Source organism: Vespa mandarinia, chromosome 5, assembly GCF_050613455.1.
Source record: "Vespa mandarinia isolate Hongniang chromosome 5, ASM5061345v1, whole genome shotgun sequence".
NCBI lineage: Eukaryota > Metazoa > Arthropoda > Insecta > Hymenoptera > Vespidae > Vespa > Vespa mandarinia.
The window spans coordinates 2,497,501-2,524,860 of record NC_140814.1 but is presented as its reverse complement, the minus strand read 5'-3'; the positions used below and the strand labels follow the sequence as shown (position 1 = coordinate 2,524,860).

The window sequence follows — 27,360 nt, the reverse complement described above, 5'->3', positions numbered from 1 at the left end:
TTTTAGTCATGATAAAAGTATAAAGAATAATAAATATAATTAACGTATATGATAATTAATATATAAATTTGCGAATTTAAAGAAATTATTTTTGAATTTAACTATACCTTATCTATTTTCTTGTAGAAGTATTATTGGTAATGTAAAATGTTAATACTTTAATGTTTAATCAGAATTAATTCAAAGAGATTTTGAAAATATAGTGAAATATGCAGCCATTCGCCCAATAATACTTGCGTTGCGTGATTTACAATTAAATTTCAATATAACGTAAGTACTACCGATCCAGGTCTCACTACATATAAGTTGCTGTATATGAAAACCCATAGACTGACGTTAACTCTACTCTAAAATCCACGTTTCATGATACCGATTCGCTATGTCTTTCCTCTTCGGGAACTTCAGGCTTCTTAACTAACAGGAGATGTATGAGACCCCGCTTACCGTCCAACATCGTCATCTTCAAACATAACGAATTATTAAGCACAAATTTCGAACAATAAAATCCTCAGTAGAACTTTTAATCACGTTCGCAACCTTCATGTGTGTGCTATGCCGTCCGCAAGTCGAATCAAAAATTGTTCGTTTCGCGCCGGAAGAACTGACTCACATCATTTCGCTTGTCACCGGCAATTTTTCGAGGACCTTGGGAGACAAAAATCGTCAAGTTTTACAAATTTCATCGGCAGTTCTCAATTTAGTCCCTTTATTTGATCGAAATTGTGAAGATACAGATATGTAAATAAATACAAGATTTTTTTGTATTAAAATCAAGTATTTATTTAATAAATTTTTGTTAAATACTTAGTATTTATTTTTCAAATGATACGAAGCGAAACAAAGTATAACTCCACAAGACTTACACATCAAATTTGTTCTCCTAATTTGTTTGTTTTTATAATATACATGACACTTTCTTCGTTTTCGGTTGTCGGTTTCAGAAATACGTATCAGCTGGTGTTCCTTTAAGTTGCCGGAAAGTTTATTGATCGAATCACGATTGGAAGCATGCGATGTACTAGCGACTTCAAAGTTTTCTTCATTAACAGGTAAATAATCCTTTATTCACGATTCGCATACTTTTAATAAAATCTATTATATTTTTATTATATCTATTAATCGATAGTATATGATAGTACATATATATGATTTTTAGAACGTTGAAAAGAATATCATATTGTTCAAATATTAATTAATTATATTTTACGTATATAGTACATTGTTTAAATGGTAATAAAATAATTTTATTTTATAATAATTCTTTCCCGAGTTCGCGATCCCACGACTTGGAACTAGCTGAAAAGAAATAAGAACAAAAAATATGTATATATGTATATCATTTAAGTGAAAGATAAAATTCTAAATTTAATTTAATTTAACTTAAGAAAAATAAAAGAAAATAAAAAATTCTGGATACTGATGATAAAGAAATATTTTCTGTGAAAGAAGTATTGTATTAGTAACGCGTGACAAAACTTGAAGAACTTAGCGCACATTCCATTTTGCTTGTTTCAGCTCGATGGACATCTTTATTTAGTGTACTTCTATTGGTTTCCACAATTGCTATATCTTATACGTTCCGCAGATATGTGACTTTAATCGAACTTGATTTTATTAAAATAAAATTATGAATTTAATTGAGCTTTAGAAAAGAGAAAATGTGCAAAATTTATATCTCGATTTTAATAATAAAGATGCATAAAATATGAAATAATCCTATTTGCGTACGCGTGGCAATGTGGAACCGGAGATGGAATGTTACGTCGTCTCAGTTTTTCAAATCTATACTACTACACCCATCACTATAAGAGCATTTTAAGTGACAACATGGTAAAATTAAAATATGACTAAGCCATTCTCGAAAGATTTCGAAGAACCTTCGAAAATAACTCAATAGTCTAATTAATTCCGTTTTTAAACCACAGTTTGTGGAAACGTCTTCGGTATATAGCCTCTTCTTTGCTTCGTATCCTAATCACTAGTACAGAGCAATCGATAACTATCGTTAATGCAGAAGAACTAAAATCTAAACTTATTCTAAAACGTAGAAGAAAACTGATAAATCTAACGCAACTATAACTCAACCCTGAAAAGAAAAATCGAGAATGTACTAAAAATTCATTAATTTATTCTAAGGCCTACGAACTGTAATTCTACAACTCTTTTTGTTTTGTATCAATGACTCTATTCAATTTTCATCTTACAAAAGCAATAATCCTACTTGATTTTCTTCATTCATGGATGAAGAAATGAATGATTCTATAGAGACTATTCTTTTACCAACAAAATTGATTAAATATTTGATTAATTTTTATTTAAAAATGTAATAAAAAAATCCTTGAATGATCCTTCTTATAAGTGATTACTCTAATTATTAGAAAACAGATCATACAATTTCGCTTGTAATTCAGAGCCTTATCCATTGCAAATGTCTTCTTGCTCATTTTTTATTAGAATCCATGAATAATGATTTTTTACAATTTATGCGAGAAAAATATTTAATATTTTAAAATATTAAAAATTTGAAATAATTATAAATGTGTTTGAACAAGAAGACCCTATCCTGATTTAATAAATAAATCAAAAATTAAGAAACTATTCATGACTAAATCTCCGAAGGAATTTATTTGTGGTCACTCAATCCTCTTCTACTAATTCTTCTACAACCTTCTAAAATCTTCTACAACCAATCACTCGTGCCGATTCGGACCTCTTGTCCTCGACATGACTGAGTGATCGGAGGGACTGTATTGCACGTAGTCGATGCAAAAACACTTGCTGTTTAAATCGCGAAATGCAAACGAACAAACACTGCTTCTACTTTGCAATATTTTTAATTTAGAGCACAATGATGTTCTGAAACGAAATATTTCCGATATTCGAAAAAATAAAAATAAAACTATTAGTATCACCGTTATAATAAGAAACTGTATAAATTATTGAAGAAACGTGTGATATAAAAGTATACTTCAAATATTTGTTGATACTTGCAGCAAAGACATACTGAAAAACTTTTGATATTTACTCGTTGAAAGTTCAAGAAGAACAGATCCGGTAATCATAAAAGTTAATAAAAAGTCCGAATATGTCGATATAGCACATGGTCAATAGTCTCGAAATGAAAATTTTGAAGTATTGGAATTTTAAATTGAAATTATTTTAAGTTTCTCGTGCTAATTTTAGAAAAAGCTTTTTATTTGTCCATAAACTATTTTCGAAAAATGCTATTTTTTAATATAATTTTTTTCAAAGAAAATAAAGCTTTTCCAAAAATTCGAGAAAGATATGTTCTAGATCAAAACTTCGTCTTTAAAATGAGACCTTGTTCATCAAAATTGGTTAAGAATTACGCCTGTTCTCATTAATAGCGTAAATCATTATAGAACCAGAGATAGTGAACAACAAGGATATGGCTTTACGAATTTTTTAAAAAATTTTATTTTTATGCATAAACTATTGTCGCAAAGAATAACATTTTGTGACATGATTTTTTTCGAAGAATAAATAAGAATTAATAACATGTTAGAATATAGTCGATAAAACAGGAAGCTAGTATTATCTGTAGATCGATAAAATAGGACTTTACTATTATCGATAGGTTTGTTCCTTACTCTATTAGAGAAACGATAGAAAAAAATAACTCTGGGTTATAATTCAAAAATATTGTAGAAATGAACAGTAATGAAAAGCTTTAATGTCTCCACAACATTATTCGAAGATAACTTTATGCCTTATCAAGACCAATATAAGACAGTTAATTATTGAATTTATATTTTATTTAAATTTCTTTTGAATATTTTATTAAATTATCTTTTATAAATATAGCACCACGTTCAATCTTGTATACAAACAAAATAAAATATAACAAATAGATTAAATAGATAAAACTAAGTATATACTCTATAAAATCTATTTGTATATCGTTTGTGTATACATATATAATTAAGTTTTTATATACAGTTGCCTAAACTATAATACAAATTTTACCATTTACTAATAATGAGACTGCGATGTAATCTCGTAGAATCTTCAAGTACATCATCAGGATTTAAAATTTGTGAATAAAAACTTTCTATTATGCAGATTTCTTCATATAAATCTTCTGTAGTCATTTCTAAAATATTCGCAGCTTCATTTAATAACCAACGAAAACTTCTTGGTAAAATTTTTTCAAATAATTCAAAATTTTTCCCTTTGACACGACTGAATATACAGTGATACATCCAGTAATCTTGAAAAGGACAGTAAAATTTCATGTTATCAAGTTTTTGTTCGATGGAATCTATGTCCTTATTTAAAGGAAAATTTGTTTCATTGATACCTTGATTTTCATCTAAATTATCAGATATATCAAATAAATCTAAACAATCATCCAAATCTTTTAAATTGTCACTATAATTATATTCTCTATCAAGTATTTGTTTTTGTTCTTCCAATATATCATATGACTCTTTGAATATATCCATTTCAAGATTATCAGATTGATTCAGGCTAACATCAAAATTTAATCCAGTAAAATTATGTAATTCATAGAAATTAAAATTATCTATTACATTAGGATTCATGAAATTATACATATTCATAAATTTTTTTACTTCTACAGCTTTTATAAATTTTCCTTTTGAATCACGAAATTGATGCATTTTACGTTTCATAAAATCTTCAACAGTTTCCTCTTTTTGTGGTTTAAGCATTGATTCTTGTTCATAATGTGTTAATTCAATATTATATTTCTGATAAAATTCTATATTCATAAATTCAGTTTTTTTTTCAGTATCTTTAGGATATAATACGTCATCTTCCGATTCAGAATTATCTTCTTTGGGTATTAATAATTTACCACTTGGTAAAACATCTCCAAATATAAAATCATTATGATCATTACATTCGAAATTTGTTATCTTTTTAAACGAACTTTGTACATCATCAAAATGCTGTAGTTTTGTATCGTTAATTCTAGTATAGCAAGGTATATTTTTATCCATATAACTAACAAAATTTTCTATCTTTTTTACATTTTCTTCTTTTGATACAATATAATCATGTACTCGAACATCTTCTTTAAGTTCCAACAAATTTGTCATCTTATTTGGTTCAAAGAAAGGTACAATTTTATCGATAAAATGTGATCTAGAATCTATAATTTCCAAATTTATATTACATTGTGCAGCAAGTTGTTTAAAACTGTAAAAAAACATAATAGTTACAAATAAATATTTTTAACATAAATACAGGTAAAAATATATATACAATGGATTTTACTTACTCTTTGACATGAGTCATGTACCCAACTTTTGTTACATAAAAGTCAGTTTTTAATATATCAGGAAATTCGTTGGAGGCATTATCATAAAGTTGTTGAAGATAAGAATAAAAAGGAGTTAACGAGGGAGTAAATATTGTCATGTCTTCTGATGGTGTGTTATCTTGATTTAATTTTTCAAAACACCGTTTCATAGCATCAGAAAGATCTCGTGGAAAAAGATGCTTATAATTAGTTATTTCTGGAGCTTCTCCATCTTTTTTTGATTTAATAAATTCCAAAAATTTAAAATACATATGATTTTTTAGCGGTATGCTTGGATTGTATTTCAATTTTGTTGGAAAATGGTTATTTACTAAAATATTTTTCCTACATTCAATGTATCTTTGCCATTCACAAAAACTAAATAATTTTTTATCAAGTACATCTCGTTTTTTAGCTACACTGAAACAAATACAAAAAAAAAAAAGATAGAATAGAACCTTTTAAATGATACATTTTAACAAATTAGAAAAATAAATATATCATAAAAAAAATAATTACAAAGAAATGTTTACATTAACAAAATTTGTTTGCATCAAGATCTTCATAAACATTTGTTTTCCGTTCATTTAAATCTGCCCCATATATAATCATATTATTTTTAATAAAAGCATATGGCATTCTTTTGTAAGTAAAATATATATCCCAGGATCCATCTCTTTTAAGTACAATACCACCGCCATTTTTCTTAAGTTTAGTCAACATGTAATCTAAGTTTCTCTGTAATGCAGTTCTTGGATCATAACCTTGATTAATATCTTCTGCAATACATCGGGCCATTCCAAGCTTTATCATAGATTCTCCATGACCCGTTAAAGAACATCCTACATTTTTATCAGCATATGTTCCACATCCCAATAATGGAGAATCTCCCACTCTTCCAACCAGTTTTCTATTTAAACCACCTGTTGTTGTTCCAGCAGCAATACTATAACCATCCCATGCCACACAACCAACAGTTCCAACACTACCTACAGATAATGTTAAAATAATATTTTTCAACAATTGTAATATTTTTACTTTATTACTTTGCAATGTTTGAATATGTTCTAAATCTTCCATGTTATAATCAGTTATATAGCTTTCATTTTCACTTAATTTATAGGCAAGATATGCAGCTGGTGCAACCATATTCCCTTGTGATAACCAATTTATATTTGCACATTGTGCTAACTGTTTAGCACTTTCTCCAACAATTATATTATTTGGGAGATTCTCCAAAACGTACCTAGCAAGCGATATAGGATGTTCTATATCTGAAATTGCTGCTACTGAGCCACATTCAAATTTATCTCCGTCCATAATACCTGCATCCATTTGTACTTGTCCTATATTTAATACATATATCAATATTTAAACTATATATATTTCTTATAGAATTGGTACATATTTCTACCTATTTCATTTAATACAGATCCATAACCACAATTAAAAAATTCATCACATTCCAACCACCATAAAGCTGTTTCTACAGCTTCTATAGAACTACCTCCCTTTAATAATTTTTTATATCCATTAGATGCAGCTTTCTGACAAGCTGTCATTTTTTCAATAACCAAAACATCTTCACAATTTCCTACACCACCGTGTACAATTATACACGGTAAATTTGTATCCCTTTGACAAATACACTTCTTTTCCAAGTTATTATATGTTACATTTTTAAATGTTTCATCTATATTGTTTCTTTGTTTAAAGCTATTATTTTTTCGATAATGACATTTTGTTATAGACATAATGAGTGATTTTGTAATACAAATATTTTTATAAAATTTGAGACAAATATAAATAAAAATTTAACCTCCTCAATTAAAATGTCATTTTTCTCATAAACAAAAAATTGAAAGGTGGAAAAATAACACAACTTACTTATTAATATGTTCTGCAGTCTTACTAATAATATTCTCTGTTATACCATCCAATCCAAATAACACTTTTAATACAACTATAATAAATGCCATGGCACGTGCTTCATAGTTAGGGATGTATGGCCTCTTAAAATCAAAAAGCATTGTTGGAGGAGAGAGAGCAATAAATCTTTCAGCATATAGTAATACTCCTCCTAAAAAATATTTTAAGAAGTAATGCATAATTAATAATAGTACATTTTTTTTATATATTAAGAAGTTATATATTAAAAGTTTTCATACTTGGTAATGCTAATTCCTGACAATAACGACTGATCAGTGGAAAAAGATTTGGACAACTCATTTTTTTAATTCCAATAAATTTTGCCATACTTGCAGCTATCCTTCTCATACCCTTATGGGTTATCTCTGTATTTTGTGTTAAAAAATTCACATCATTCTGAGACAGTTTCACTTCAGATGGAACTAAATGATCTAATCTATAGTAAGACATATGACCCTCTCTTGCATATCTAGCAAATTACATTATATATACATACAGTAACTAACAAAAAGAAAAAAGATTTATTTTTAAATCAAATGAAGTATTATTATAATTACGAACCTTAACATATCACTTAACTGTATTGGTTCTTTATGAATTCTTAGGCCAAGATAAACAATAGCCCACAGTTTCATTGCTGTAATTATATATGGTCCTGCTTTATATTGAGTAGTAATATGTGTTTCTCTGTATTTAATCCTTTTTCCATAAGGAATTTTTTTGGATAATTCTTTTATTTTTTTAGATTCCTCTTTTGCATGTTTGCTAAAGGATACCCTATATAAAAAGTTTTAATTAATACATATTCTAATACATATTAAGGTTTCATTTTATAGTTATAAGCAAAACATACTTTCCTTCTGCTTCAATTGATGTTCCTCCATCAGAGCTGTAACCACTTTGAGTAATTGCACTAAAAGCATCAGAATTTGTTTGAGATTTCATATATTTTTCATAATCTGCATTTATCATGAGTTTCTGTTAAAACCAATTAAAGTAGCATATATTATTTTAATATCATTTCATCAATTTTTTTATAAAGCAAAGAATTTTACACTGCAGTAGAGTACCTTGTTTCTATGTAACATTTGTGAACCACCATCACTTTGAGTACCAGAAATCATAGAATTACTTGCACTATTTATATTTGTTCTATTCCGTTTTCTAATCTTCCTTTGTGATCGAACTTTGCCATAAATGATTTCTGCATCTCTGTAATAAAATGGTCATAAATATAACAAAATTTTGGATCTCATGTTTTAATATAGTCAAAGAAATATAAACCAACTTTTTACGATATCTTTTAGATAGTTTTGGTACACATTTCTTAGTTATCGAAATGAATGCAACTTCGAGTTTGTTTAAATATGCTGCCCATAATTGTAGCACAGTCAATTTTATATCCGGCGAAGCACCAAGTTCAATCAGTTCATCGGTTAATCCAATTAAAACAAAATTATATATTTCCCATGTTGTCCATCCTTGATTTTCACCTGCACAGTCATTCAAATTTAGTATATATACTTCAATAGTACTATAAAAAATGATTACGATAGATACCCGGTAACCAAACAAGACAAATAAAATTAAATATAAAATATAATATTAACCATGTTTTCGGTCTTTCTGTTGTTTTATTGTAATCTTTCGCAGTTTCGTAGTTGGATCTGCACGAATTTCCAATACTTCTTCTCTTATTTCCTGAATAATGAAAATATAATGTTATATCATAACCTTAAAGTAGAAAAATAGTTTTCGATATACCTCATTTTGTGTTTGACAGATTTCACAATAAAAATAACCGGCTTCCTTGGAAAATTGTGTACCACCGCAAACTCGGCATACTTGCTTAATTTTTGTATCTCCTTCCATTAAAACTTGTTGAATTTGACAAGCAGAACACACGTGTTAATCAAATTAAAACGTCATTTTAAAAACCGCCTTTCTTCCCTACTATTTTGATAACATTTTTTATAATAGGTTTACTACTAGAGGACACTACGAGTACGTTCGTAATATACCCATAGCAGATAAATTAGATCTCTAAAAATTCTAAGTATCCTTTTATAATTCTAAAAGTGTCCCCCTTTATAATTCTAAAAGATGACTATTTGTCAAATAATATATCCATTAAAAAAGAACGTAAGGCCGTGTTTTACATATCGTAAACGTACATATAATTTTCCTTAGACGCATATATAGAGAAAGAAAGTAATTCAGTCCAGGTACAATTAAATCCATAGTCACATCTTCGTCGGTTTTACTTCTCTCTTGTATCGTTTCCACCGGTGCACTTCCGTTGCAAGAATATAAATAAATAAATAAATATAGCTCTAATAAATAGAAATATTTAGAAGCCATATATTCATTTCTTTCCGATCATATTCGAAAGCAATTAAAAGAGGGTAGAAAAAGAAAAATTGCTTCTTTATGATATAGTCCGATAGTGTGGGGGTTAAGCTATAGGAGAATTACGAATCGGCTGTATAGTTCGCAAGCACTCAGAGTATGTGTTAGATAAGTAATGTATAAAAGGTCACGCGCGCGCGTGATATGTGTGTATGCGTTCATGCGCATGATCCCTTCGTTATCGGTAGACAGGACACTCGGCGGGGCACAGACTCGGGCAGTGACTCGAGTAGTCAACACGACGTTCCTTCCCTCGTAAGTTAACCAAAGGTTTAGAAAGAGACAGACAGACAACCCCGGTGGCGCTTCGATCGAGCGAACTGTTGCACTCCGAAGTGGCTCGGGTACCCCGGTCCTTGTCCCCCGCGATTCGTTGGGGACTCGAGAGAAGAGTCACGTCGGCGCGTTGTCGCTTTCAGTAGTAAACACCAACTCGCGTAAGACGAATCTCGGATGTTCGTGTTCACGTTCTGTCATCGTCGAAATCATCCGTATCTTTTGGTAGCAAAGTTTTATCGCGTTACTAGTTATTATACCACCGATTAACCAAACCAACGACTCCATCGTCGTCATGATTATTCGTCGGTGTCCATTAAAACGTTTTTACGTGTTTCAACGTTTATACAAATTGAACACGAGACTCGATGCGTAGTTTCCTCGTCGTCCTCGTCGTCGTCGATGTCGACGAGCATCTTCGTCTTCTTCATGAATAATCTATAGAGTTGCTACTATCATTGTGGTGTAATCGTCGTCGTCGTCGTCGTCTTCGTCGTCTTCGTCGTCTTCGTCGTCGTCGTCGTCGTCGTCGTCGTCGTCGTCGTCGTCGTCGTCGACGTTTAAGCGAGACGACGAAAAAGGAGAGAGAAGTGCGTGTGCTTTCGTGTTTCCTAGTGATCGAGGACGGCAAGTTTTAATGGGACGATCGCATAACTCTTCTCCTCCTCGTTGTTACTTCTCGTCGACCTGCTTGAGAAAGCACGACTTTCTCTCTTCTGTTTTTCTTCTTCCTTTTTGTCTTCCTCTCTTTTTCTTTTTCTTTTTCTTTAAGAAGTGCTTTAACGCCGCTCGGAGGACCTAGGTGTGGGCCTTTCGAAGATATATTCCAACGTATTCTTTATTTTCTTTGGAAGTTCTTCGTACACCACGGTAAGCCTCCCAATATTTTCTACTTTTTTCTTTCGTGCTTCTTTATAAGAGAGTTAGGTCTAAGTGCTTCGTTCTTAAAAAAAAAAAAAGAAAAAAAAAAAAAGAAAAAAAATCCTCAAGGGACATTTTTTAAAGCTCTTCACATCGACGAGAATTCTTTTCATCAAAGCGAAAAGAGTGTGCAACCCTCTTTTCTGCTTTTGCGTGATACATGATATAAAGGAGTGTGTATCGGGTTTTCCATACTAAAAGTAAATTACAGAACGATAAGATCAACGTGTACGTAAGCACCACAAGATTAAACTACGAGACAACGTCGCGATGCATGCTGGACACAGGACATCGGATCGCGAAAAGGGAAGAGGGGGATATGAAATGAGCGTCGGTTTTACAGGTTAATTTTTTTTTCTTTATTTTTCATGATCCGTAAGATCACATACTCTGGGAAGAAAGTAAATCTTATTCTTTTTACACGTTCGTTGTGAGTCAAAGTTAATTTTTGTAAATGCAGTTTTGCATGTAACTATCTTCTTTGAGTTTTCATAAACTCTACTTTGACTCGAGTTTTTATCCGCACGATTTTTTTTTTGCTTCAATTTCATTTCAATAAGAACTCTATGTCAATTAATAATATGATTCGTACAATATTTCGATATTTTATATATGTTATATGTTCTTATCTCTCGAAATTTATCGAAAATGGATATCATGCGGAATCGCGACATCAATGGGGATTTTTAATAAAGCGCATCCGCCATATTGGAAAAATAATAGATCCTATTGGTTGCTTATTGGTAGAAACGAATTATAGAGTGACGACACCATAGGAATAAAAGTATACGCATATGTATAGCATTAGAATTAGCATTACCAATGCAGAAAGAGAATGTTATGCGTGTGTCGAGGAAAGTATCTCCTTGTAGTTGATTCATGTACTATATACATACATTGCTATTACACGACTAGCCCATCCATTGTTATTATTCGCAGCACGTCGTAACGTGTACGTACTATATAGTCTGTAATAAGTTCTTTTTTTTTTCTTTATAGAAACGGTCAGTTCGATTTTCTAGTTCGACCTTGAAACTATTCAGGTCCTTGTCCTCGCCGGAAGATTTCTGTTTCTTTTTCGTTAATATTGCAATTTTTTTTTCTTTCATAGATACATGCGCGCGTTCTCACATGTGTGTGTACGTAGGTGTGTTTATACATATATACATTGATCGAACGCGGTCAAGACACCTGAACGATCGCATGTGATCATTGTCGGTCGAATTATCCTGATACTCTCTAATATAGATATTATCTAAGATATTTCTCGTTGATTCGTCAATCGATGAAAAGCAATATGTTCTGCTTGATATCGTCATCACATCGTAATTATCTTTCTCTCTTTCTCTCATGTCCGTTCCCATGATAGATAATACGAATCGGGCCAAGGTTTTCCTTGGTCCTTTCTTACATTTTCATAGTTCGTTCATAGATTCCTAATCGAGATCATAGATATACACAATATACCGAATTTTCCGCGCTTAGTTAAGGCGCTACTTTCAATCGTTGTTCTTCGACCTTCGCGATACTTCCTCGCGATATATCAACATACATACATATATATTTCGTCGACTGTTTTTACGCAGAGTCAGAAATAAAGAAGAATCGATATTTGTCAAGAGAGAGAGAGAGAGAGAGAGAGAGAGAGAGAGACAGAGAGAAAGAAAGAAAGAAAGAAAGAAAGAAAGAAAAAAAGAAAGAAAGAAAGAAAGAAAGAAGACATCTTGTTGTTCGTTGAAGAGGTTATCGAGCTTGGAACATATACATATATACATATGTAAGACATAATATTAGGAACCTTTTAATAAAAATAAAAACAATTTTTACAAGAGAAGAGAGTTATACTTTCACGATAATATACATATGTACATACGTACGTACGTATTTCACATTAATATTTTATCTCATTGAAATCAGACGATCGATTTCTATCTTTCTCTTTCGCTCTTTCATCCTTTCTCACAAAATTTATCATCGTTGTCATTGTCGTCGTCGTCGTGGTCGTCGTCGTCATGGTCTTCCTACTTTTAACGTCGTCCTTCTTTTTAAAAAAAGTATCATCGATGATCATTAAGATATACTTAAACGTAGGAAGAAATGATTGTAAATTACATGTAAGAACGTTGTACAGTTTCGTTCTCAGTTTTTCCCTTATATATATATATATATATATATATATATATATATATATATATATATATAGATACGTATCTACCCATAAAATTACGACGTTAACTTAATACTTTATACGTATCTCGAGTTTCGAAATTTCGAAGAAAAAAATAATATTTCTCTACTTTTGGACTGATAATTCATTGTCCTAAGTGCGAAACGTACATTTATATATGTATACTTACATACTTAGATACATACATATATACATATATATATATGTATATATATATATGGCTTCCAGATATGTGTGTTTAGAAAAGTAATAAGAAAGATAAGTTCGCCATTGTTTTTAATCCAGCGGTCGCTCTTATTATATATGCTCTCATATATATAACTGAGTTTAAAGAGGATATCTTTTTTGACTGATGCGTTGCATTAGAAAAAATTAGAAAGGGAGAAAGAGAGAGAGAGAGAGAGAGAGAGAAAGAGAGAGAGAAGAGAAAATTAATTAGCGAAGCGTCTATCATCTCTCTACTCATCTTCATTGTCTTCTCATTCCCTCTTTCCGTCCCTTCTTTCTTATCCTTTTTATTCAACTTTTACGTATAAACTTTATGTGCTCGTCTCTTTAATCATTCGACGATAAATGACGAACGTGACAATTTTTATATAGGTATATGTCTACATAAATTCAAAAGATCATCTATAGAATGGATCAAAAGCTCAGATGATTTTGAAAAAATCGGATTACTTTTTTTGAGATTGACTAACTGTTTAGATTATTTTTTTATCTTTTTTTTCGGATTATAAAACTATAAATTCTTTCTATCTTAACAAAACTAATACAAGTCTAATAAGATTCGAAAGAGAGACCAATAGATTTTTGATAATCATCTAGAAAAACTTTCGGACCATTTACGAACTTTCGACCCACTTCGCTCTGTATTTTTTGCTTCTCCTGGCTCCCCTACCCATCCCCGTCCGCCCCAATTTTTATTTTATAACTCCAATCTCATTTATGCATTATGATCTATTTCTCCTCCTTTGATCTTACGTAATAATCGTCGATAAGATCGATAATTATATATGACGGTCATAGAAATACATATAAATTCGAAAGGATCGAGTTCACAAAAGACTATAAATAATTCTTTCTCTTATATAGAATAAAAAGGAAGAAATAAAAGACAAATTGAAAGCTTTCGACGAACTATTCCAACAATAGATCTCTTTTTCCTTTCTCTGTCTCTTTTCTCTCTGTTTCTCTCTCTCTCTCTCTCTTTTTTTCTCTTTCCTTATTCGGATCATTGCGACGAATCGATGAATATCGATTTTCTTTTTCTTTTTTAATTTTTCTTTTTTCTTTCCATTTTCCAAACGATAGATTTATATCACTGGAATACGTTTCAATGTGTTCTAAATAATCCGTAAAGAAATACGCGAATCCTATAGTCTTCTGTCAACTTGTTAACACGTTAAGCCTCCTTTTTCATGTTAGAAAAAATGGACTTGGCTTTGTTCATAGCTCCCTGTAGATATGTAAGTATATACATATATACCACAAAGTCCCTACCCTAAATTTTACATCAATACGATTTCGAGGGTAAAAAAAGAGAGAGAGAGAGAAAAAAAAGAGAGAGAGTAGTACGAGGGACATGGCCCATGGAATATGTCTCAGGGGGTTTGATCCGATCGCTGGACCAACTTATATATGTATACATGTATATGTGTATATATGTATATACACACACAAACACATACGTACGGACGATATTTTCCTCCGATTTTTATCAACGTACATACCGTGACGTTTCTCGATGAAGATAAATATTTCCAAAAAAAAAGGTCTAACGTGATTTTTAGATTAGCAGTGAAAAGTAAACATGTCTTTAGATTTTAAAACGATAAAGATTGATAGACCTTCATATGATGATATTTATACGTTCAAACTAATAACGAAATATAAGTTTAAAAGTTATTGTAAAAGAAGATCGAAAGGAAAGGATGTTAAAGGTGAAAGATCTAAAGTTGGGAGATTATAAGAAAGATTGATCCTTTTAGAAAATGTGGATCGAGATAATGTAATCTGTCACATCAAATATTAATTACTATTATATACGTACATACATACATATATACGTACATATATATTGTATATAACAAAATGTAGTACCAACGATAGCAGTTATGAGTACACAATGACATCAGCTGCACCTGAGTATACAACTGCTTCGATTGTGAGTTTAATATCTTCTTTGGTAATGCATAATGCATTTTACATAGTGCTACTGTAAAAACGAATGCATTCTCTCGTGTTTCTTTTTCATGTTTCTTCTTTCTTTTTTCTTTGCTTTAAGAAAATGATCTCGCTTGAAATCGATGTCGATGAATTTCTTTTGGTTTTTTCTTTTATTTTCTTTTTTTAAAGAGATTAGAAAAAAGATGACGGTATCGAAAAATTTTTAGAAGAAAATTTTATTTCTTTTTTGTTTCTTTCTTCTTCATCTTTTTCTTCTTCTTCTTCTTCTTCTTTTTCTTCTTTTTCTTCTTTTTAAATCTTTCCAACGACAAAGAAGCTTTAAAGCACTAATACAAAACTTGGCGATGTTCCAACTTTTACACGCTTTCATCAACCCTTTTTAATAGAGACGATAGGTTTAAGAATTTTTCGAGTATCATCGAAAAGAAGCAAATAAAGTATCATATACGGAGTCAATAATCTTGGTTGTAATTTCGAAGTAATTGACACGTTTTGATCATTTTCTACGCGAGTTATCACGCTTACATATTTACTTAGATCGATAGATAAGAAATTTTCTTTGTTAAATAATTCCAGATTGTTTCCCGTATTCGAGATGTGATTTTTTTTTATTTGATTTGTTTTTCTTTTTTTTTCCAATCAAGAAAACGCACTGTGGACATTGTACATTATTTTACACCTCGATTTGCGTAAAATCAATACTTTGTTACGGTGGTTTTTATCACGACGGCACCTGTTGATAGCAAGTCGTTCGAGTAAATCGATAAAATAAGGGATCTTTTTTCCTTCCTCATATATTTATATGTATTATATTTGTAGACGTAAATCATGAACGTATTCCTGTAAATTCATGTTTTCATAAACATTTAACAATTTGGTCAATTATAAATTAATATAGGATGCTAAAAAATTAATTTTTATTAACATGACTAAAAATGGACAATGTTGACAGTAATATTGATAATTGGAATGTGCAAAAGGTCGAAACATTATTCGGTTAATTACAATCAAATGTAATGTAATGTTTGAATTTGAAGATTCAATCGGTATCAATCTCGCAAGCATTAAAAATAAGACTACTAACTTCTCCTGCTGGATTAGAAAACAATTTCTTCGCTGGATATTCAATCGCTATCATTTATCAATCACTATCAATCGCTAGTCTGAAAACTATCGATCGCTGGACTTGAACTAACTATTCTCTCTCGGAACCTTCTGATCCATATAAACATACACACATATACATATACAAAAAATCGCATCTTTACTTACAATTAATAGCAAACCAATACTCGGCATGTTTTAGATATAAAATATTGTTGCTTCTATAGCTTCAAAAATATCGGCTTTACAATTTACATGCAAAGATATTCACCGAATTTCTACGGTTATTGATTTATTTTGTTTCTTTTTTTTTCTTTTTTTTTATTTCTAACAATTAGATCACTCGATATTGGGTAATCGTCGAAAATTTTTGTTTGTACAGTAGTATATATATACGATAATATAATATCAGAAATATGTACATTGATTACTAGGAATGTTAATTAATTGTGTCAACTACGAAATTCAACGAATCATAGGATTGTGATAGGTCATAATCAGATAATTTAAATAGTGATGGCGGTTTGGTGACATGTGTGTATCACTCATGTTTTCTTACTCGTTAGAAAATATATCATCCAATTTGCAATTGAAACCGATGTTAAAATAATTAGAGTATCTTAATAATTGTTTTAATTACATCAAATTAGAAGCATAACATTGTTAAAGATCAAATTCAATTTTCTTAGTTCGTATATATTTAGATAGATAGATAAGAACGTATATTACAGTGAGATCTGTTTGTTTAACATCGATTCGTTCTATTCGTTTCATGTTAAAAAGGTCAAGAAGTAAGGTAAACATTTGTAGACTTTTTATTACCGAACCAGACGTCCTTCTGGCATACTGTAATCGAAAAAATATAGCGATAGTAGGTATTACGTCTTATCAAGCTAGCCGATTGTTTTGGCTCATCGAATATTTTTCTTTTTTCCTTTACGTTCTAAGAATTAGGTAACTCTGAGAAACATATAATAAAAGGAAACTTGTGGTACCATATCGTTGTATTCTTTCAACAAAGCTAAATCTAACTCCAGAATTTTTCGCGTTCGAGAATATTTCAAAAGTGTGATCGAGTTAGGTTTTAATAATATATAATTTAAACAAATTATTGGTTGAATCTTTTATTCCAATCTCAATTTAGAAGGGGTTTGATGATGATATACAAATTTTCTTCAGATTTTCTGAAAAAGACATTTATACGCTGAAAAATTTATTGAGAAATAAATAAAAGAAATAAATTGTTCGTGATAAGCATAAAAACATTTAAGAGCTAATTAATATATGTAGATATGTATGGATTTGTTGAAATTTTACATAATTTAATTTCCATTAGTTTTTAACGTTTGACCACGAAATAAATGTAAAAAATCGCGAAGCGACTCCGATATCAAAAGATACATTTCGATTTTTATATATCTTTTTTCGATCGTTTTTTTTCTTTTCTTTTTTTTTTTCTTCATTGAAGGCAATCGTTGAAGCTTTTCATTCAACCCCCAAACACGACAATTGGATCGATTTTTTAAATTAACTCGAGATAGCGATAATCGCTTTTTATGCTTTTGTTCGTAACGCGGATCGACGAGTTTACGAGGTGGTTCTCCCTCTTTCTTTTATCCCTTTCTCTCTGTTGAGGAGGACGACCACCGAGAGAGAGAAAGAGAGAGAGAGCTGCCACGAACGTAGAAAATCGCTATTATTATATACCTGCACACGTACTTGTCCCTACGTACATACATACATACATCCACACATATGTATATAAATTACGTTTATCAGAAGGCTATCAGAGTGGTGCGTCGCCAGCGGGCGAGTCGAACGCTTCAATTGATCGATAAACTGATTCCATTAACTCACCCGTAACCAGGGAGGTAAATGGGTTACCCTAACGCATATTCGCATCCTTCAGAATTTCTTTTCATAAACTAATATTTTTCTCAATCGTATTCGTTCGAACGCATTCGTTTTAATGGCGCTCGTTCGTGCATAAGTTATTTGTATCTTCCCTTTGAAAATGTCAATGAATACGATTCATTTGAGATATACGTTTTATAACTATTATATTCTTATGAAAGTCTGATTACGTAGCAATGCTATTATTGTATACAGATTTGTGATGCAATTCTTTCTAACAATCACTATGCATGTTAATTCGCGAGACTGTTCGCGTTAATTGGATTAATTTGGATCTTCTCATTCGTTTTACGTTGAAATACATATTTAGACGATTAAAGAGGGAGAGAGGAAGAGATTATACTCCTCTCGTTTCATACTCCTTTTTTTCGTTCGCGTTTTTTTTGTTTTTTTTTTATTTTCCTCCCTTTGTTAGATTTATCCGAATACAATCTCTAATACACCTGTTGAACTTTGTACATCATACTTCGATACTCATTTTAGAGAGAGAGGGGGGGGGAGAGAAAGAGAGAGAGGGAGAGAGAGAGAGAAAGGTACCTATAGTCGCACTCGATGCTTAGATTAGATTACATATGAAACAAAAAGACATGTCTTCCTGAAAGACATTAAATTAAATATTCCTATTGTTATAATTTCTTTTTATAATCTTTTCAAATATATTTAATTAACATATAATCTCTATACCATAAATTTTTATCTCCTTAGATTGAATAGACGTCGATGTAATTCTTTCTTGGAACACAATTTATCTCCGCCATATTCGATATAATCAATACAAAGAAAGCTTTAGCTATATCGTGAAGCTTCTATAAGTTGATATTTTCTTTATTTTTATTTTATCTTTTCCTTTTCTAAATTCTCTTTTATTTTTCTTTTCTTTTTTATTTTTATTTTTTATTATTAGTGTTTTTTTTTTTTTTAATTTCATTTTTTTTTATTTTTTTGATGATGCATGAGTCATAACGGAAAATTATGTGCAAGTAAGTAAGCTTTCAACTAAATTGAGTAAAAAACTCAATTTCTTTACGCGACAAAGTAAATATAAATAAATAAATATAAATGAAGAGTAAAGAAATATAAAAAAAAATATAAATATATACCAAAATAATGTTGAGTGGATAACAGCAAAGATCCCTTTTCTTCATTTACATCTACTTCTGTCTTAAAGCACGCGAGCAAGCAATTAGACAAAAAAAGAAAAATAAAAAGAAGTATGAGAGATAACTCGTAATATATTTTATAAATATAAAATCTTAACACCAGCGCCATCTATGAGATACGGTAGAAACTTGTAATAGAAGGTGGTAATGAAATTAGCATAGGAAATCATATATATATATATCTGTGTATCAAGTTAATTTCGAAATTTTTCTTTGTGTTGCCTAACTCGGGATAAGTTATAGAGGACAATACAATTTTGGATTATAGATAGCATTAAAACTTCGAAATAAAACTATAACATGGATCAAATTCGTTACCTTTTATTTTTATAATTTTTCTACAATTTAAAATTTTAATAATTCAAATGACAAAGATGAATTCTTTTTGTTTTTTTTTTTTTTTTTTTTTTTTTTGGAAATTTCCTATTATCGACCGAGATTGTTATTATTCATCCGCCATTATCTAAGAGTCAAGTATTTTCGTTGTAACTTGTACGTTCATTTATATTATACGTAAGAGATGTAATTTATAACGTACGAAGTATATATAGTATTTATTTATAAGGGAGAATCGCACAGCTGCGCCGTCACGGCTGGCCGAAGAAAAAAAAAGGCGCGGAGAGGAGGGAAGAAAGGAAAAAAAAATTGCAATTATACCTCCTTCACCTTGAGGGCGCAACATCGGTTGAAATAAACGAACGTTTTTTATTTTCAGTTACCCACTAGAGGGCCCTTAAGTACGCTTAACTATAATGTACCTCCTCTCCCAGTTTAGTAAATACAGCCCCTACTCGCGTTTATGTACGCACCCCTTGACGGTACAGTAATGAGCGAGTGCTTTTAAAGTAATCAGCGCGTAAAATTTTCTGTGTGTTTCTAGAAAGTACACAGTGTGCAAAAGTACGTGTCGGATAGAAGGCCCAAATAACGGCACGTAGATTTTTTTTTTTTTTTTTTTTTTTTTAAGGATTTTTCATTAGATTTCAATTGTTTTTTCTTCTTTTTTTTTCTTTTATTTTCGAGTTAAACTCTATTTAATCGTTCAGATGAAAGAGAAAAAATTTAATAAGAATAAGATTCTTCGATTCGTATATATGTATAATTTAGTAAGGATGGTATTATGAAAGTAGCCCCAGTTATTTGAGATATTTTAAAAGACATTTAATGTGCGCACGCACATACACACGCTATTTAAAAAAATTTTTTTAATTGCATAAAAGAATTATTTTTTTTTTTTTTTTTTTTTTTTTCTAGAATAAATATATTATTTTAGAAAAAATTACTTATATATATATATATACCTAGAGACGTATAAATAACATTACATCGTACGGCGTAAGAATGAAAGAGAAAATCGCGAAGAGATAAGCTCCGTTAATTTCTCTTTTCTTTCGTTTCCTTTCTCGCGGAAGAAATGAACTCGTAGATTCAAAATAGAGACCACTACCACTTTGAACTTCCACTCGATAAGCAAAGCAAAAATTTAGCAGCTTGGAAAGTATATCCAACGGGATATTCGGTTTTAGCTCGAATATATTTTCAATTATATTATACACAAGAACGTTCTAAAGTAAGTAATGCGAACTCGTTTTATCTGCTTTTATAACTTCAAAGATCCACTTGATTCCTCGTTTATTTATGTAGAAAATCGTTCTGCAAAGTGACGATTTCTCGTTACTATCATATTTTATATTTCTAATCTCAACTTCTGGTTTTTCTAATAATACACAGAGTTGGGGCCAAAAGTCTTTAGGCAGATCAATGGTTCTTAAGCGATTTTTTGTTTTGTTTAATCAATTACCTCTTCACGAGACTTTTTTATACTTCTGATTTAGAATTCTAGTTTTGCAGTTCGAAAGAAAAACAAATTAACATATAAAATTTTGATTCGTCGTTCTGTATTTAACAAGATAACAAAAACTTCTAATAAACTTTTGAGAATTCGTAACGAACATGTCGGTAGAGGCCTTACGTCACATTCTACTATTCCGTAAAATTGACTAATTCGAAATACAAATAACCATATCTCAGCGTCCATGACGAATTGTCGGTAACCTTGTGAGAATCTGTTCAAACAATTGACTAATCATACGCATGTAAGTAAGTAATTACGTAGGGATTGATGTGTACATGTAAAGTAGTTGACAATGATTGTGTGCCAACTAGATCATAAAGAAAAATAGTAATGTCTCTCCCCTCTCCTCTCTCTCTCTCTCTCTCTCTCTCTCTCTCTCTCTCTCTCTCTCTCTCTTCGCTTTCTACCACCACTCCATATCTCTCCTCTCCCTCTCTATTCTCCTACGATCTTTAACCCTAGCTAAACGTTCACACTCGCATTCATATTGCCGGCTATGGCGGCGGCACGTTTAAAGGATACAAACATGTTTTCGATTTCTCATCTCGATAATCCAAACGTATACTTTTTATTGTATACAAATGTACGATGTGCAGTTAGTTCGTTACGCAATTAGTATATAAAATAATGATAAATCGTATTACGCGACAGCTTATTTAAGTAATCTACTTCGAAGAATTCGTTTGTTTGTTTCTTTACGTTAAACAGTTGTCGGTATAAGATGATTAAATAATAACGATTGATAATAATAAATCGGATCAAAAGTACTTCGGTGATTTTTAAATATCGATTACTTATTACTTTCCTTTTTCGATAATTTTCAGACTTGTAATTAGGTTTTTAGTTTTACAATCTGAAAGAAAAGTTAATAGTCAGCTTAAAAATGTCTCGAAAGAAAAAGTAATTTTTTAGATATTTATTTTTTAGATATTTAAAATTTATCTAAGAACTATCGATCTTATCTGCATTTCGACCTTTCTATTAATCGATGATTATGTGTAACATATGTATCTACGGATTAAGAGAATGTAACACGTGTTAGTATATACATATGTATAATGTCATCGTATACGAGTTACGATCTCTGTCGTTTATTAATTAATGAGAATTTGAGCTTCGAGGACAAATAACAAGAGAATTCATAGAAACGTGATACTTCGTAGCGAATAGAAATTTCGAAGGTAACTAGATCCGTTTTCCTTGACACAGAAACTGGATGAATAATTTTAGGTGTATAATATAAATGCGTACTTCTGTTAATGGTTATACATAAATACATATATATATGTGTCTATGTATACGTTACTAAATCCTCATCGAATTTGACCTTTAATTGTGAAATAATGTAAATTATTTATGTAATGTAACTGAAACACACTGCTATAACTATTTGTATAAGAATAAGAATAACGATTTTTCAAAAGACACATGATTTATCAACGTTATGGAAGTAAAAAAGAAAAATAATAAAAAATTGGAAAACTTAATCGCTCTAAAAGATATTTTATATTTCATATAACATTTCTTTTTTTCAAACATTTTTTCAATAATAATAATAATAATAATAATAATAATAATAATAATAATAATAATAATAATAATAATAATAATAATAATAATAATAATAATAATAATCATAATAATAATAATAATAATACAATGCATGTGTTTAATAATTTAATTACGCGTTCTTCTTTTTTTTTTTCTTTTTTATTATTCTTTTTCTCCTTTCATTCACAGGTATCAAATTTGTGTGAATTAATTTGAAATTTCATTTAAATCATTAAACATTCATGCAGCATGCATATATACATACTGCATATTGTATAATCCTCGAAAGGAGTAGTAGATAGAAGAAGATTTAGAATTCACAGAAAGCATCGTAAGTACGTGTGTGTATAAGTGTATATACACACGTGCATACAAATATCTATGTATATGTACATATATACATACATATATAGACATATTGAACAATAGCACTATCTGCTAATAAGAGACACAAAGCGTAAATCCGTTTACGTATATTCTCCAGCTCACTGGTTAACAATGGATTTCGCATCCTATCGTTTAGTACGTCCACTTTTGTTTCTGCGATAAAACGCATACACTAGCATCTATGCATTTTTATTCTTGCAGAAAAGCTTGACTACCTAAAATATATAAATACATAAGTCACACACACACACACATATACATACATACATACATACAACATACATACATACATACATACATACATACATACATACATACATACATACATACATACATACATACATACATACATACATACATACATACATACATACATACATACATACATACATACATACATACATACATACATACATACATACATACATACATACATACATACATACATACATACATACATACATACATACATACATACATACATACATACATACATACATACATACATACATACATACATACATACATACATACATACATACATACATACATACATACATACATACATACATACATATATATATGTACAGATACACAACATACACACACATGCCTATATTTCTAGAAGAGATATTTCTTTTTTTTGTATAAGCTATTCGTACGCAAAATTGGTATTTCACTCGACTCGAGATAAATCGAGAGAGAAAGAGAGAGAGAGAGAGAGAGAGAGAGAGAGAGAGAGAGAGAGAGAGAGAGAGAGAGAGAGAGAGAGAGAGAGAAATGCATCGAACGTTCGATTCAATCCAATTTACTGTTGTGTGATTGAGGCAAATTCGATTCAAAGTTTCTATCCCAATGTTCGAGATTAAGGACAGCGAAGTGTAACGTTCTATAGCCGCAGATAGGAAGTCTTCTAATCATGTATATATATATATATATATATATCCGTCAAATTATATTCCTATTTCTTTATTCGTAAGCAGGTGATTACTAAAGATATCATTACGTAAGTCATACATACTTTTCTTTTTACTTTATGAAATATTTTAACACGTGCTTTCAAAAATTATATTTAAAGAGTAATTTTTGCATAATGACAAGTACAAAAAAAAGAAGTATATTTATTCTTTGGGAAAAAGAAAATAATTCTTTTATGTAATACAAAGATTGTTTAGAATAGCGTGTCTGATACATGGAACATGCTTTTTTAATAACTCAATTGACTTACTTAGATCACTTTTCATGATCATCAGCTCATATATATATATGTATTCCGCGAGATTGTCGTCGATTGAAAACCGACATAGATACTTACATATATCTATTTTTTTGTCTATCCATTAGTCGCCCTCTCTTTTATTTCATTCAAAAAAAAAATTAGAAAAGAAAATAATAATAATGTTTATAAAAATTAAAAAAGGAAATAAAAAAGATGCAAATTAATGGCGCAACGTATTCTGTTTCGATTTGATTTGTATGCAATAGTGTTTAACCCTCTATATACTACAGTTTACATATACATATATATAGTTTATTCTCTCTAATATTATTGTATTGTCCGGATTAAATCAAAACATTGTCCAAGGCAAATAATAATTTTCATTAATCAATGATATTTTTGTTAAACTCGTTGGATTTCTTTAACACGCGCTTTTGTAACTCAATAAGCAACCTACGACCTATTGATCCAAAAGGTCTCTTCTCATTTTTTTTCTCCTCTCTTTTCTTCTGCTTCTTATGTTTTATTCTTCTTTGTCTCTAAACCCCTATCTCTTCGGCTTCTCTCTCTCTCTCTCTCTCTCTCTCTCTCTCTTTCTTTTTACTTTGGAAATGGCTACGTTGTCAAAGACAAGATGCCGCAAAGGGTGAAGAGATGTTGGGGTTCCTTCCACGAAGCAACCAAACACCAACAACCACAGAACAGGTGCAAAAGGTTCCATCGACCCTCGACCTCGTAAAGATCGGACTTGTGTTAGTAAAACGGCAGCTGCTGACGTCGTGCGTCAGTACACATATACCATCTAAGTTACGCGTATATGTACATACGTAGGGGAAACGAAAGAAGGAATGAGAGAGAGGAAGATGTGTGTAGGCAATTAAACGATTCATTTTCTTAATGATTCTATGACCCTTTTTTTGTTCAACATCGATCCGCCATTTTTTTTATCATCTTTCTTTTATTACTCTTTCTCTCTCTCTCTCTTTCTCTCTTTCTCTTCTTCTATCTCCCTTTTTCTTTCTACGCAAATTGCATTAATTTCTATTCACTTATTTCTGATATTCATGTTAGAAAAAGCACTTTGCGAAAATTCAAACTATTCGACGCAACGACAGGATTTTAATTAATTTTCGGCACTACGAATTTCTATTTTAATCTAAATTTATCTTTAGAGAATTTAATAATACATCTTGTTCTCTGAATATATATATGTTGAAAAACTATACGACAATATTTATTCCAACGCCTTTTGGAAGTGGTAAGTTTGAAAGATATAAATAATGATAAACAAAAAGAGAGAGAGAGAGAGAGAGAGAGAGAGAGAGAGAGAGAGAGAGAGAGAGAGAGAAGACTAAAGGAAATATTATCTAGGGTACTTTTCTCGTGGTAAGGGAAGAAAGCAAAGAAAGAGAGAAAAGAGGTTAAGTAACGTCTTCTCGATTTCGAGCGGATGTATCGATCGTTCGGTCAACGTACAGGAAGTCGAAGCTCGCCTAGAAGCTCGACCCGATACTATCGTCGTTGCTGTAAAGTGCATCGTCTATATATATGTGCCTCTGTTCTATTAAAAACGGCAGACGTGCTCTCGTAATTACTTAATGAGAACACTTCGCATTCATTGAGACGGTCGATGATAACTCTAGATCGATTTTATTGATCGCGAAAAAAAAAATAATAATACTTAATTGATAGATTGATTTATTTATTTATTTAGTAATTAATAAGTATTAGTTCAATATTACAAACAAGAATTACAAGATAAATATAAAAAAGAAAATTGTCATTACGAAAATGTGAAAACAAAAAACAATAAACTATATTAAATTTTTAATATTGTTGTACTATCTTAAGTTGTACAGATTGTAAAAGTAATAAAAGGTATATATATATTATTGTTCGGCAGGAACATTGAATGCAATGTATCTCTAGATAGATTGTATCAATGTACATTAGATAAATTATAATCACTCTCTCTCTCTTTCTATATATATATATATATATATATATATATATATATATATATATATATACATACATACATACATACATACATACATACATACATACATACATACATACATACATACATACATACATACATACATACATACATACATACATACATACATACATGCATACATACATTAAAAGATTACAAAATTCATATATCATCTCATCAACGATTATGATTCTCAACGAGAGAAGGAATTTGATGGTATATAAATACCATTTAAAATTATAGTCGATTCGCTAATAATAATATTTATATATATAATAATATTTATACGAAGTGATTATATATTAGTATAATAAAAAAAAAAGTTTGTAGTATAATAAGAAAGAGTGAATTTTTGTTGGAACGATAGACTGTGCGCGACCATGAGAGTGAAAGAAAGGTTAACATTCTCTCGAGCGAAGTCTTATAAAAACTCACTTCTATACGGATTCATCAGTATATGTTCTACTTAAGAGAAAGAGAGAGAGAGAGAGAGAGAGAGAGAGAGAGAGAGAGAGAGAGAGAGAGAGAGAGAGAGAGAGAGAGAGAGAGAGATGCCTTTGCGATCCCTTTAACATTGAGTGTTGACCCACTATCGCAGAAGGACGTTCGCATCTTTCTGTTGTCCCCGACCGTTTCTTCTCTCTTTTGTTTTTTTTCCTTATACCAGATTACCACAATACTATTTTTTTTCCTTTGCCCTTTGTCCAAAATACTCAATGTACGTACGTACGACATACGTACATATTTATGTATGTTGTGTATGTATGATGTGTCGTATGATGTTATGTGTATGTAAGTATGTATATATGTAGTTATACTACGTGAAACTTCACATTTTACGTAAATCGATCGATGAGAACTAAACTACGACGTTACGACGAATTTCAAAGGGAATTCTTTATTTTTTGTTTTTATTGTTACGCTTAACAAAGCAAAATTTTGACGAATATGCGAAACGAATAAGTTTAATCGTA

The 27,360-nt window shown here is 30.5% G+C and overlaps 3 protein-coding genes and 1 long non-coding RNA gene across 10 annotated transcripts in view; 2 read left to right on the top strand and 2 right to left on the bottom strand.

The window, feature by feature from the left end:
• Positions 1–173: 173 nt before the first annotated feature.
• On the top strand, positions 174–1,692 carry LOC146872991 (uncharacterized). Its single transcript, XR_014982254.1, has 3 exons — positions 174–270; positions 942–1,049; positions 1,516–1,692. It is a non-coding gene; the product is annotated as an uncharacterized LOC146872991 (long non-coding RNA).
• Positions 1,693–3,833: 2,141 nt separating this feature from the next.
• TAF1B (TATA box-binding protein-associated factor RNA polymerase I subunit B) lies at positions 3,834–9,964 on the bottom strand. Of its 2 annotated transcripts, XM_085657335.1 has the most exons (12): positions 9,391–9,964; positions 8,981–9,093; positions 8,827–8,917; positions 8,505–8,709; positions 8,287–8,428; positions 8,070–8,194; positions 7,778–7,993; positions 7,456–7,685; positions 7,175–7,367; positions 5,267–5,707; positions 4,322–5,184; positions 3,834–4,231 (listed from the first exon to the last, which is right to left on the bottom strand). In XM_085657335.1, the coding sequence occupies exons 1-12, from the start codon at positions 9,575–9,577 to the stop codon at positions 3,984–3,986; spliced, it is 3,054 nt and encodes a 1,017-aa protein (XP_085513461.1). In that variant the 5' UTR covers positions 9,578–9,964; the 3' UTR covers positions 3,834–3,983. The 2 variants fall into 2 exon arrangements, with proteins under 2 accessions (XP_085513461.1, XP_085513460.1); XM_085657334.1 differs by having other exon boundaries at positions 3,834–5,184.
• LOC118441761 (isoaspartyl peptidase/L-asparaginase) lies at positions 6,647–7,154 on the bottom strand. The gene has a single exon (XM_035866638.2). It carries the CDS (start codon positions 7,039–7,041, stop codon positions 6,664–6,666), a length of 378 nt encoding a protein of 125 aa, XP_035722531.1. The 5' UTR covers positions 7,042–7,154; the 3' UTR covers positions 6,647–6,663.
• tws (protein phosphatase 2 regulatory subunit tws) overlaps positions 9,777–27,360 on the top strand; it is a 43,202-nt gene continuing 25,618 nt past the window's right edge. For 3 of the 6 annotated variants that reach the window (XM_085657338.1, XM_085657336.1, XM_085657337.1), the window contains exons 1-2: positions 9,777–9,880; positions 10,674–10,771. In XM_085657338.1, coding sequence (XP_085513464.1) covers positions 9,786–9,880; positions 10,674–10,771 — 193 coding nt within the window. In that variant the 5' untranslated portion in view covers positions 9,777–9,785. Of the gene's footprint in view, positions 9,881–10,638; positions 10,772–11,077; positions 11,166–27,360 lie in introns of those variants that run through there. The other 3 variants (XM_085657340.1, XM_035866623.2, XM_085657339.1) reach the window with 3 other exon arrangements.

What these genes read in the sequence shown, in the direction of transcription:
- LOC118441761 (XM_035866638.2), bottom strand. Translation starts at nt 7,041, where the DNA reads ATGTCTATAACAAAATGTCATTATCGAAAAAATAATAGCTTTAAACAA.
- TAF1B (XM_085657334.1), bottom strand. Translation starts at nt 9,577, where the DNA reads ATGGCTTCTAAATATTTCTATTTATTAGAGCTATATTTATTTATTTAT. An exon ending in TCTGTCAAACACAAAATGAG is followed by an intron (nt 8,918 to 8,980) that starts GTATATCGAAAA and finishes TTCATTATTCAG; the next exon opens with GAAATAAGAGAAGAAGTATT. An exon ending in TACATGACTCATGTCAAAGA is followed by an intron (nt 5,185 to 5,266) that starts GTAAGTAAAATC and finishes GTTTTTTTACAG; the next exon opens with TTTTAAACAACTTGCTGCAC.